This window comes from Mesoplodon bidens (assembly GCF_964165515.1).
Source record: "Mesoplodon bidens genome assembly, chromosome: 18".
NCBI classification, from domain to species: Eukaryota; Metazoa; Chordata; class Mammalia; order Artiodactyla; family Ziphiidae; genus Mesoplodon; species Mesoplodon bidens.
The window spans coordinates 32,710,074-32,724,289 of NC_138175.1; the positions used below are offsets into that span (position 1 = coordinate 32,710,074).

The 14,216-nt window shown below is 39.1% G+C and overlaps 1 protein-coding gene across 2 annotated transcripts in view; it reads left to right on the top strand.

Annotated features, from left to right (window-relative positions):
- The window catches only part of TOX3 (TOX high mobility group box family member 3), a gene marked incomplete at both ends in the record, with an annotated part of 105,085 nt that overhangs the window by 82,682 nt on the left and 8,187 nt on the right, over positions 1-14,216 (top strand). For both annotated transcript variants that reach the window (XM_081216832.1, XM_081216833.1), the window contains one exon: positions 11,386-11,655. In XM_081216832.1, the coding sequence (XP_081072958.1) occupies positions 11,386-11,655 (270 nt within the window). The remainder of the gene's footprint in view (positions 1-11,385; positions 11,656-14,216) is intronic.

Sequence of the window (14,216 nt, forward strand, 5' to 3'; positions counted from 1 at the left end):
CAGGCTTATTTTAGAAGTTTTGATTTTTCGTACAGTCATTTAGTAGGGGCCTAATTCTGAATTATTTTTATTTTCACAAAATAACTTTCATGCCATTTTTGTACTATCCAAAATCTTACGTTAAGAGAAATCGCAGACTTTTCAATTAATACATCGTTTTAGCAATGTAGCTTAATGTGTTACAGATAAAACAGTTATTTCATGGGTCATTAATGTGTTTAATGCATGGAACGTTCTATTAAAACAAGCCCTTATTATTGTTATGGACAGGTTCATTGCCATTGTCAATAGAGGCGGCAGAGCTAAATTCCACAGGACGATTACCATTTAGCCATTGGGGGGACCAACAAGTTCTCATACAAATTGAACGATTAACTCAGTAATGTTTATTTTTGGTCAGGTCATGGTCGAAACGTATTCTTATTGTAAATTAACAATAGAAAAGACACATCTTACATAAGCAAAATAACTCACTTTGAGTGGAATGGGACCTATCTGTTACAAGGCCAAAGTATATAATTAAAACCATATTAACTCTAGCAGACATTTGCTGAGCACCTGCTAGGTGCTATATATTGTTCTTAATCATTAGAGGCCGATCATTTATCAAACTGAGTTCTTGGTCAGCAGTGTCTCTTCCATGTAATACAAAAATTCGAAGTCTGATGACTGCTTCAAAGAGGCATGTTGTCCAAAGTCCACTTTAATTAACTGTTGCTACACCTGGACAATCGTCTACCCAAAATACCCAAGCCACAGACATTTTACGAGCTGCCTTTTTTTGGTAGAGCAAATAGCCTTGTACCATACATGGCTTAAAAGAAGTATTCTTTATTCTCGACCTGGAAATGCCTACTGACCCCGAACGTATGATTGTTGTCTTTAAGGTTGAGTTAACTTTAGGATCATGTATTAAAGGAGGGGCGTGTTCCAAACTTCTATAAAACCCAATTAGCTCTTGTAAAGGGCAACATGTGATTACTTGGTTGATTTATCCCATTCAAGGAAACGTGTTATTAAAAAGTTAGGCTATGGTTTAGTTCCCTGTATCTTGTTTTTAACATATGTACTCTACAGTTATAATCTTCTGTAGCATTGGCAGTATTTCCCTGTGGGTTAGGGACAGAAGACACACCATTCTACATCACTCAGATTCCCAAATAAAACTGGCTTGATGGCTCAAACAGTTTTTAGAGGGATGAGAGTTACTCCTGTCCTGTGGCCTCACTTGTCACCCTTAGAAACGGTCTCCTTTGCTTGTTTACGGCCTGTCCTGTCCCCTCATCTGTCTTGTTTGCTACTGTCATCCTCAGGCCTGGAACAGTGTCTGGGCTGGAATACACGGGGCTCTCAATAAATATTATATTTGTGGAATATGTGAATGAATGAAAGGATAATGAAAGAATATTTATTTGTTATTAAGAGCGTACCTTAATACTAAATAAAAATGGAGGTGGGGAGGAGGTTTAAAGTATCAACAGCTGTAAAAATGGAATTCCTCTTTAAAATTTTAGTTTAGGATTGAATAAAATCAACACAGAGCTGACTCCTTGGTAAAACAAAGGAGTTAGAGGGTACATAAGAAAATACCATTGTTTTATGATAAACTCTTGAAATTTTTATTTTGCTAAGAAACTATTAACTTTGGGGAAGACTGGTTTTCACAAAACTTTCATGTGTAGGTATGTTTGATTATAACCCTGAGAGGAGTTGTTAAGTAAAAAGTATCTATTTGGGTGCAGATATTTTGATAAATATAACGCTTAGGGTATGTAGGTCTGTAATTATCATTGGTGTATTTGGCACGACTGTGTTTGTTTCAGTTTCTATTTGGGTTAGGAATGCACTCGCTACGCGTAAATGTTGATAGATTGTTTATTTGGAAATAAAATTTTAACCTCGCTATAGGACATAACTAAACAATTGAGCATAAAATTAATGGATTTCCTATTTGTAGTTCTCTGATATTTATTAGTACAAAGCAAATTTTATTACTGATAATTAATTACTCCATTTCTCAAGAAATATTGATTAAAAAACCACATAGTGAAAATGTATTTAGTCGCACTTTCTAATATATTTGGGTTATTTGCTTCTTAATTACATGTTACCCTTTATTATGAAAACCTGATGTTACATTGTTACAGGGAATATTTACTTGTAAATGTAGATGGAAGGTGCATTAAATACATTTGCATGTTAGATTTTTAAAAATCCTTTGTGTAAAATCAACTCAGATGGAAGTAAGCATCATTGAACTGAGTAAAAATATCAGTAGATAAAATAGAATAAGGTGTGATACTTAAAATTTAAAAATCTATTCGAAAGCTTATATCTTACATTTGTAAAAGAAACAAAAACGCAAAACAGGAGTATGTGTGATTATGTATCACCAAGTATGCATCAGAAAGATAAATTCCAGGCATGTGAAGGAAAGGGAAATTCACTCTGAGAGGACTTCGTGGAGGGACAGGTCCTTGCTCCCTGGCCCGAAAGTAGGAGTGAAAAAGATTTGAATATGTAGAGGAGGGAGAGTTTTCTTGGCTAAAGAAATAAGAGCAAACCATTCCCATCCCCCCAAACCCCACATATCTTATATGAAGTATGGACATGGTAATATAACACAGTGATTTACACAGTAGGGACGTTTTTTCACCTTTCCGTTCTCTTTCAATCTGAAGTCAAGAAGGAAGTCTCAGTTTGGGGCTAATGAGTCTTTCACATCTCTCTTTCATCCTTTTTTAAAAAGAGAGAGCAGAACTCTGGCTCAGAACCTTAGGCAGGTCTGCATATTTAGATGGACTGTAATGGAATTATTCAGTATTTCCTTTACTTAGTATTTATCTGACATTCCATTGGTTATGGTGATTCCAGTTTCTAATTTATGCTAGTGATGTAAAGTTTCCCTTTTAATATAAAATTATTCAGATATTTAACCGTGCACTCAAATGATTAACGTTCAATAATAGACTGGATTTCAGGCAATTTAAGAAAACGGGGGACCTCTACCCTAAATTCCCCATTCCTTGGTTTCCTGTTTTAAAAAAACAAAAGACAAAGAGGCTCTTTCATCAGGTAGAGAGAAGCAAGCCTCAGCTGAGCACTCCCCCTACCAAGACATAGACAAACCATCAAGGCATTGTTGCACAAAGGCTTCGTTGAATTGTACTTATAGATAGAAGGCAATGTGCTTCCTGTTAGAAGTCCATGGCCTGCCCATTCTGAATGACCTTTCTGATTGCAAAAATTAATCCTTGAGTACTCTTCAAAACATAAGTTGAGGTGTTAGGCTATATATTTATACTATTTATAATTAAATCCAAGTTGTCCACAATTGATGGATGCCCATGAAGTATGATCAGTTAATATTTCTTTTTTGAATTTTATTTTATTTATTTTTTACACAGCAGGTTCTTATTAGTTATCCATTTTATACATATTAGTGTATACATGTCAATCCCAATTGCCCAATTCATCACACCACAACTCCCACCCCCTGCCACTTTCCCCCCTTGGTGTCTATACGTTTGTTCTCTACATCTGTGTCTCTATTTCTGCCCTGCAAACCAGTTCATCTGTACCATTTTTCTAGGTTCCACATATGTGCATTAATATACAATATCTGTTTCTCTTTTTCTGACTTACTTCACTCTGTATGACAGTCTCTAGGTCCATCCACGTCTCTACAAATGACCCAATTTCATTCCTTTTTATGGCCGAGAAATATTCCATTGTATATATGTACCACATCTTCTTTATCCATTCATCTGTCGATGGGCATTTAGGTTGCTTCCATGACCTGGCTATTGTAAATAGTGCTGCAGGGAACACTGGGGTGCATGTGTCTTTTTGAATTATGGTTTTCCCTGGGTATATGTCCAGTAGTGGGATTGCTGGGTCATATGGCAGTTCTATTTTTAGTTTTTTAAGGAACATCCATGCTGTTCTCCATAGTGGCTGTATCAATTTACATTCCCACCAACAGTGCAAGAGGGTTCCCTTTTCTCCACACCCTCCCCAGCATTTGTTGTTTGTAGATTTTCTGATGATGCTCATTCTAACTGGTGTGAGGTGATACCTCATTGTAGTTTTGAGTTGCATTTCTCTAATAATTAGTGACATTGAGAAGCTTTTCATGTGCTTCTTGGCCACCTGCATGTCTTCTTTGGAGAAATGTCTGTTTAGGTCTTCTGCCCATTTTTGGATTGGGTAGTTTGTTTTTTTAATATTGAGCTGAATGAGCTGTTTATATATTTTGGAGATTAATCCTCTGTCCGTTGAAAATATTTTTTTAAGACTTTTTTTTGATATGGACCATTTTTAAAATCTTAATTGAATTTGTTACAATATTGCTTCTGTTTTATGTTTTGGCGTTTTGGCTGCAAGGCATCTGGGATCTTAGCTCCCCGACCAGGGATGGAACCCGCACCCCCTGCACTGGAAGGCAGAGTCGTAACCACTGGACCACCAGGGAAGTCCCCTGATCAGTTAATACTTATTGGAATGAGTAACATCACTGGATAGGTACCAAGCCTTTAAACTTTGAGTGGCGTCCTTCTACATGGTGAATAAAATCTAGGATGGATTACAAGGCCTGTTACTTTTGGCCATTACTTGCCTCTCCAGCTTCACAGCGAGGCTCGCTTTCCCTGGCCAGTAACGCTGACCTCTCCTTTACTTATCCGTGATGTGCTTCCTTATGCCACGTGACTCTGTACAAGTTCTTCTTCTCTGCATACGATGCTCTTCCCTCTTTTCTAGCCCAGTTAGCTTCTTCTCTTCCTTTACACCTCAGCCCAGTGGGTCACCTCTGCAGGGAAGCATCCCCTGATTTCCTCACCTTGCATGCTCTGGCCCATTCCCATCTCTCCAATCCCATTGCATTTCGCTGTTTACCTTGCCTACCCGGCTCCCACCTCTACGGGTCTCCTTTCCATTTCTCAAGAGTGCCAAGCCCTCTCCCACCTCAGACTTTGCATATGCTCTTCCCTCTGCCAGGAACATACTTTCTCCTCATTTCCTGATTGGCTTCTCCTCATTCTTTAGGTATCAGCTCAACAGTCATCTTGGAGAAGCCTTTCTTGCTGACTTAATCAAATGTAGCTACCCTCCCCAGAATAATTTTTTTTTTGTATAGCTTATTTTTTTCACAGCATCACAGTTTGAATCTTGTTTATGCACGTGTTCTGTTTTCACAGACAGAACCTAATCTTTGGACACTCCCTCCTCCTCCCCCTCAGGAAGATGATTTCCATTATATTTGTCTAATAAAGTCATTCTCAAACCGGAAAGGGGGGGATTTTGCCCATCAGGGGACATTTGCCAATGTCTGGAGACATATGGTTGTCACAACCTGTGGGGGAGGGGAGGCTATTGGCAACTAGTGGGTAGAGACCAGAGATGCTGTTAAGCATTTACAATGCTCAAGGTGCCTTGTAAGCAAAGAACATGATGCGTTCTCCCAACAAAGAATTACCCAGACCAAAATGTCAGTACTGTGGAGGTTGAGAAACTCTTATCTAATATTATCAATTAGAAGACAGAGTGAGATAAGAAGAGAGAATGAGTTGTTTCCAAATGATGAACAGTTTAGGAAGTGATACAAGTAAACTCTCCATATGAAACATAATTGTGAAAGGAGTTGAAGAAGCTACCAGCATTCAGTCCTTATTGTTGGATGCGCTAATAGCAATCTCTTATAACCCACTAGTTGCTTTGCCTTTCAGTGATCATTGGTAAATCTTTCAAGGCTTAATTTTAATAAGTGAAACGTAATGATTTACAAAAATGCATTAAATTTCTTTTTTTTTTAATGTACAGTGTGGGGAAATACAGTCTACATCTATGTAATATCTTTTTTTTAATTAATTTATTTATTTTTGGCTGCGTTGGGTCTTGTTGCTGCGTGGGCTTTCTCTAGTTGCGGCGAGCAGGGGCTACTCTTCCTTGGGGTGCACGGGCTTCTCATTGCGGTGGCTTCTCCTGTTGTGCAGCACGGACTCTAGGCACACGGGCTTCAGTAGTTGTGGCACATGGGCTCCGTAGTTGTGGCTCGCGGGCTCTAGAGTGCAGGCTCAGTAGTTGTGGCACATGGGCTTAGTTGCTTCGCAGCGTGTGGGATCTTCCCAGACCGGGGCTTGAACCCGTGTCCCCTGCATTGGCAGGCGGATTCTTAACCACTGCGCCACCAGAGAAGTCTCAAAAACGCATTAAATTTCTTAGGGCTATATCCATGGTTATACATTTTCTTCTCATGTCAGTACTACTAGGAAAAATGGTGAGCTATTTTGGAGGAGTATATATGAATTATTCTTGCTTACACTTTGTTATAGTAAATTCATCAGTCCCTTCTAAATTAGAGTCATGTTTAAAAGAACCATATGGTAATTTTCTAGTTTTCAAAGATATCTGGCCTGGCACATAGTAAGCGCTCAATAAACACTTTTCAACTGAGCTGACATCTTTCTCTTTTTAGGTAGAAATCCTAAGATCCAAGGAAGTGTCTTTTAAAGGTTACCTTTTTTAAAAAATAGAAAATGATCGGAGCTTTTCAGGATCGCCAGGTTCCCCAAGGAAGTTGTTAATAATTGGTGGCCCTAAAGGAACTTGACTCTCTAAAGAGATACTTTCACCATTAATCTTATACTGTAATCCTTACACATAGGAATTTATTATTGGAGAGCTGGGTACCTTGGTAAATGCTAGCACAATTTGATGCATTGATTATGTGGTTCAGAGGTTACTTGACAATATTTTAACGGTCCTTGGTGTATTGTCCTGTGGGAGATCAGAAAACGTGCGCCAGCATTTTTTGGATCTGAAGACCATGTAGATGGCTCTAAGTTTTGCCAAGACCTTAGCCCCACCACCAGTATGCTTCAGGAGTGGTTTTCACACTGTCCCCGCTTCAGGAAAACCCATTTTTTTCTTGGTGAAATGTTGTGAGGAATCTCAATTTATAAAGCAAATGAAAACTGAGTTGCTTTTGTTAAAGGGGGATGGATGGTGGCAGTACAGAACTCAGAGCCCCATTCATCTCTCTCTCCATCAGTCTGTGCTTCCACTGTGGTGGCACCATGGCTCCCTAGAGCACAGTTTCTCCATCAAGCAGTCACCAACTAGCTCGGTAGCCTAGGGAATCACTCTTAGCCAAGAATAGGTATAATAGTATCTAATTCAGAAAGTTAGAGGATTGAATTGGAAAATGCGTATTAAGCTTAGCACAAATCCTGGCCCCGAGTAAACATACAGTCAATGTTCCTTGTTTGTGAACCTTGGCTGTTTGTCAACAAGAACTCTCAGGCAGCCAGGTCCATCATAAAGGCATAAATTGCAGGTGGAATTCAGGAAGAGCTGATAAAGCCAAGAAAACTAACTCCTTGGCCTTCTGTGTGACCATGAGATTCCTCTGAAATACTGTAGGTCTGGGATGCATCAGTCAAGTACCTATACATGCTGATGTTCATGGGCATAGAAGTAAAGAAAACAAAGTGACTCCTCAGTTAATGAGAAAACTGTGTTAAGTCGTATCCTCATATTTCATGGCCATGCCAGTTAACTAATTTATTATTATTCAGTCAGAATTAAAATACTCTAGAGTGGCCTGTAGATATTTTAAAATACTTAGATTTAAAGAAGTCTGAAAAGACTTTTAAAACGCCTTCTGAAAGATGTATTTGGAGACTAAAATTAAGAATAAGATAGCTTAAGCTCATGCAGCTCAATATCAAAAAAATAAATAAAAACCCAATCCAAAAATGGGCAGAAGACCTAAATAGACATTTCCCCAAAGAAGATATACAGATTGCCAACAAACACATGAAAGGGTGCTCAACATCACTAATCATTAGAGAAATGTAAATCAAAACTACAGTGAGGTATCACCTTACACCAGTCAGAATGGCCATCATCAAAAAAAACTACAAACAATAAATGCTGGAGAGGGTGTGGAGAAAAGGGATCCCTCTTGCACTGTTGGTGGGAATGTAAATTGATACAGCCACTATGGACAACAGTATGGAGGTTCCTTAAAAAACTAAAAATAGAACTGCCATATGACCCAGCAATCCCACTACTGGGCATATACCCTGAGAAGACCATAATTCAAAAAGAGTCATGTACCACAATGCTCATTGCAGCTCTATTTACAATAGCCAGAAAATGGAAGCAACCTGAGTGTCCATCGACAGATGAATGGATAAGGAAGATGTGGCACATATATACAATGGAATATTACTCAGCCATAAAAAGAAAAGAAATTGAGTTGTTTGTAGTGAGGTGGATGGACCTAGAGAGTGTCATACGGAGTGAAGTAAGTCAGACAGAGAAAAACAAATACCGTATGCTAACACATGTATATTCTAAAAAAAAAAAAAAAAAAAAGGTTCTGAAGAACCTAGGGGCAGGACAGGAATAAAGACGCAGACGTAGAGAATGGACTTGAGGACACGGGGAGGGGGAAGGGTAAGCTGGGACAAAGTGAGAGAGTGGCATGGATATATATACACTACCAAATGTAAAATAGATAGCTAGTGGGAAGCAGCCCATAGCACAGGGAGATCAGCTCCGTGCTTTGTGACCACCTAGAGGGGCGGGATAGGGAGGGTGGGAGGGAGATGCAAGAGAGAGGGTATATGAGGATATAGGTATACGTATAGCTGATTCACTTTGTTATACAGCAGTAACTAAGACACCCTTGTAAAGCAATTATAATCCAATAAAGATGTTAAAAAACAATAAAAAGAAAAGAATAAAATAGCTTAAATCCCAGGAGTTGGGGGCTGGAAATGAAGTAAGCAAGAAATGGTGGAACTTTAAAAGAATGCGGAAGAGTGGACAGTCAGCTCAGATTTTTGAAGAGAAATAGCTAAATGTGTGAAGAATGCTAATAAGAAGAAATTAGGACAAACTGATAGCATAAAATCCACTTTTGTCATACAAGTCTGCTGAAGGATGCCTGCCCGGAGAAGGTCATATTTTAGGAGTAGTGGAAGAGGATATTGTCAGTGAGACAAAGAAGAGTTGGGGTTCTTCTGATATGAGTGACACATTTCTCCAGGATTCCACAGGAATTTGATAACTCAGAAATCATTAAGAAGTGGAAAATTTATATGTTTAGTATTAAACCCTAGCAATTAGCTACAGACTATTTTAACTACTTGTGTCTCTTCTTTTTAGTTTTTCCTAAGCAGAGTGTTTTAGTTTTTGCTTCTTTTGTTTTGTTAAATGGAAAAAGTTAAGATGCTCCCCTCCTTGCCCCTCCAATCCAATCCGATATAATGTAACCATGGTCTATACACTTTCTTTTTAAACAAAAAGGGCTGTACTCTATTTTGCAACTTGCCTTTTCACTTGCTATATCTTGCATATCACTCTAGATTAGTGGTTTTCTAGAAATGGGAGCAGTTTTGCCCTCCAGGGGGCAATGTCTGGAGAAATTTTTTTTTTTTTTTTTTTTTTTTTTTTTTGCGGTACACGGACCTCTCACTGTTGTGGCCTCTCCCGTTGCGGAGCACAGGCTACGGACGCGCAGGCCCAGCGGCCATGGCTCACAGGCCCAGCCGCTCCGCGGCATGTGGGATCTTCCCGGACCAGGACACGAACCCATGTCCCGTGCATCGGCAGGCGGACTCTCAACCACTGCGCCACCAGGGAAGCCCTGGAGACATTTTTGATTGTCATGACTGGTGAGGGGAGGGAGGTTGCTACTGGCATCTAGTAGGTGGAGGCCAAGGTTACTGTGAACATCCTGCAATGCAAAGGACAGCTCCCACAGCAAAGAATTATCTGGTCCAAAATGTCATTAGAGCCAAAATTGAGAATCATTTCTCTAGGTCAATACACATAAATCTAATTCATTATTTTAAAAAGCTTCATAATACTTTGTAGTATGGTCGATCATGATTTATTCAACTAGTTTCCTGCTGATAGCTCTGGCTTCTTCTTTAGTGGCATTGTAATATTTAATATTAAGAAACCAAGCGCTCCAAGTTGCAACTCATTTGTTTCTTTAAAGAGCAAAATAAGCCTTATCAGAAAGATTCAAAAGAGGAATTCATAGGCTTGTGTATAAAATTAGATTCTGGGTCAGTGTGAGTCAGGAGAATTTGGTTTCAGGAAAATCACAGACTCACTCTAAGTGACAAGTCTTAAAGTAAGTCATTTGAAAAGCATGTCTTCATTTTTTGATTCTTTGGCATTAAAAGAAGAAGAAGCAACTCTAAAGCCTTTTACATGACTGCCCAATACAGAGACGGCCACGTTTGAAGTGACGGCGGTAACTTTCAGAGACGCTAATTCTGATTGTCTTTACCTCCTCCTTATACATATTTTTTAACCTTCATTAGTGCCTTAAATCAGATGGGTTGAACAGAAGAAAACAAAGCAGGTTTAAGATGAAAAAAGTGATATCCAATCCTGAGGACATGGAATGACTTCCAAATGTCATTGACAATGTAATTCAGAATTGGAATGACCCTCTGGTTAACCACAGAGGGTTTTACAGAGAGGGTGCCCTGAAGCAAACAGATGCTTGCTCTGTGCTTCTCTAGCCCATTCTCTCTATATGGCGTATGCATGCCTGGGAGGATAAAATAGAGAACTGATTCTCCCCTTTTACAGAGCTGGGGAAAGGGTAATAGAACCAGAACTATGCAGGAGAAGGATGGCAAACCAACTGGTGAGCCTGAAAGGGTTAGACCTCTGTTTCCACCCTTTCCTTGTCATCAGTTTCCTCAGTACGAAGCAAGAGGTGGCTGTTTCTCTTCCCTTTGCTAGTAGTGTTTTGTTATCACTTAGTTAAGTCATCCAGTGATAGTTCTCTGGTGCAATAGACTAGGCTGGATAATTTGGGCTTTGTGCTTTTGACCTTTCAGCTTTCTGGCATGAGTCCTTCTAATTAATAAATTAATAACTAGATAATTAATAGCTATCCTGAGATAAGTCAGATCTATCAAAATTACAAGTCAAACCTATCTAAGGAACTTCTGACATTATAAGTTCATTTTTTTTAGTTGAGGTATAATTGACATCTAATAGTATATTAGTTTCAAGTGTACAATGTAATGATCGGATATTTGTATATATTGCAAAATTATCACCACAGTAAGTCTAGTTAACATCTGTCATCATACAGTTACAAAAAAGGTTTTTTTTTTTATTGTGAAGAGGACTTTTATGATCTGCTCTCTTAACAACTTTCCAATATGCAATACAGTCCTGTTACCTACAGCCACCATGCTGTGTATTACATCCTTATGATGTACTTATTTTGTAACTGGCAGTTGGTACCTTTTGATCCCCTTTCCCCATTTCGTTCCCAACCCCTGTAAGCTCATTGATGTTTGGGAAAACTAAGAATTCCCCCCCTTGCTGTTGCCCCTTTAGGATCAGAGCCACACACAAGTTTCACAATACCGTCAGGATCCCTCCCTGATCATGAGGTCCATCATCCACATGACGGATGCTGCTCGCTCTGGGATCATGCCTCCTGCCCAGCTCACCACCATCAACCAGTCTCAGCTCAGCGCCCAGTTGGGGTTGAATTTGGGAGGTGCCAGTGTGCCCCACACGTCTCCTTCACCTCCAGCGAGCAAATCGGCGACTCCCTCCCCTTCTAGCTCCATCAATGAAGAGGATGCTGATGAATCCAACAGAGTGAGTTAATTGCCTTTAGTATATAACCTACCAGAGAATTGGGAATCACCCCATGCGCATGTCTTTGAATTTCATTCACAGTAGTACCTTCTTTGGCTTCATGGATTTGGAGTAGCATTTGAATTTATGGTGGTTTAATTTTTTTTCTTCACTCTTTTATATTTACTTATTTTCTGTGGAAAGTGTATTCAACTGAAAATTGGAAGATCTGGCTTCTCCTATTAGTTGTAAGGCATTGAGTAAGTCACTTAACTCTTGTAGCCTTAATTTTCCTAAATCAGCAAAAGGGAAGGCTTGCACTAGACTTTCCAGAAATTCTGAACTGCTCTGGTTCTAAGTTAATGTCCAGGTAGGCAAATTTCATCTGGTTAGTTGGCTGAACTGCTGCTCTATTGGACAGTCTTGCACCTTTGATGAGGTTTATCACGTAGTAAGTTCCAATCATTTTACATCTTTGCTTTTGTCAGGGAAATGGCACATGATTCACATATGCACAGTGTGAAGTAAAAACTTAGTTGCAGGTATGACTTTTCCGAATGCCTAGAAAAGTATTCTGTTTCACTGAACTTACTTGTAGGTACACAATTACTCATTCCTCATTTATTAATTATGTGTGGTACACTTACTCTGTGCTTGGTGTTTTACTTCGTTCTGGTGATACAAAGATTTCTAAGAGAATTATTGCCCCTGGGACTTCCCACTGGGAACAAATAGCAATGTTTAAAACTAGCTCCAGATGTGATTAGAGGTATAACTGATGTATCTGGTGTACTGAGATGGTCATCGATTCTGCTTAGGAGAGTGATTTGAGGAAGCCTTTATTGAGAAGGTGATGTTTGAATTAGGTCTAAGAGGATACATAAAAGTTTGTGAGGCAGAAGAGAGAGGCCAGCATTCTGGTAGAAAGAGCAATGAAATTACATGTCCATTTATGGGTGTCATGAGCAGTGTGACATGGGGGAAGAAAGAAATGAGTTGAAGAAAGAAATGTGGTAGCCTTTCCCCTGTTGGTAGTTGAGAGCTGACTAATTATTTGCATAGAGGAATGGCATAAGCAAATTTATGCTTTAGAAAGATAACTTGGCTTGTATATAGAATGTGTTATAAAGAGAGGGACCAGAGAGAAGGAACTCAATTAAAACGTCCTTTTGTTATGAAGTGTTTGCTTTTATTTTAGCAAAGGAAGGCATGGACAGGAGGTACCAGATTAGTGAGACATTCAAGAGAAAGAATCATCTATTTAAGGTTTGGTGATCCCCTGGAATTTGAAGGAATAAAAGATACACTGGGTTTTAGTTTGAGAGCCAGCGTGGATATCAGTAAATGGAGAGGCTTAACCTAGGAAGAGAGGAGTGTTATTATTTTTCCCCCACGGGGAAGATGAGAGTTTGACATGGTAGGGATTGAATTTGAGTTGCTTCCGTGTGGGTCTAGAACTCAGTCTGTTGGAGATGAAGCTATAGATTTGGGGACCATCTGCACATAGATGTGAGCACATAGAAGTAATCAGGATTTCTCAGAGTGCGTAAGGAGCAAGACAAGGCCAGAACACTGAGCATCGTTTGTTTTTACCTTGAGCATCATTTACGTTTACATAGAAATGGAAGAAGAGGAGCTGGAAACGATTGTGGGTGATGAAAAGAGGGAGGTTAGCTGAAAAGAGGAGAAATGTTGCAGGGATTTTAAGAAAGAGCACTTGGTCTATCCCACTGTGTCAACTCCCAACCGGACACAAGGTGGGGAAATGCACTTAGCAGTCTCTGTTCACACTCACAAGGACTTCAGTGGGATGAAGTGAAAAGTAATAAAGAAACTCGAGGGATGTGTATAAGATACAGCTGAGTTATAACTGGCTATTACACACTTCAAATGGAGTCCTTTCATTTGGTTCACATTCCTACTGATCTTAATACTTACCTCTGTATCAATCTGAAATTGTCACCTCTAAAGAGAACCTTTTATGTGACTCTTAGCTTGTTCCATTTTAAGCCAGGGTCTAGGTTTTGTGTAAAGGCAAGGAATCCAGTATACCTCTTAAGCAACTTAGCTAAAAAAGGAAGATTAACATTATTGTTGATTATGTCTTTTGGGTAAAGCTATTTCTCCATTTTTTCACAGCCCTTTGAGTCAACTATGCAGAAGTTTCTTTAGGAGAATTAATTCTGAGCTTTTATTTACACTGTGAGATTCTTCATTTCGGGTTTATTCTTAAAAGCTAATGATGATTAAGGCAAGTCATGGTTGTCCAAGAAAGATGGCAAAGGTTGTCAACACTTGAATGTTGTTTCACAAAGAATGAAATAGAACTCTTCTTATTTAGAAAAAGCTTTACTGGAAATAACTTTCATCTTGCCATTGGTCAGGGTACTGTTGGTGCAAACAGTGCCAAATTCTCTTCCAAGAAAAGAATAGAGTTGTTTGACTCAGAAAAATCTGTGTATATATTTTTTTCATGTGGCTTACGTAATATTTTTTCATTGAAGGAAAACTTGGCTCCAATTGAAGCTCTAACTGAAAAGACATCTGACTCCCTTGCAAGTTCAGATTCATTAACTAGATTA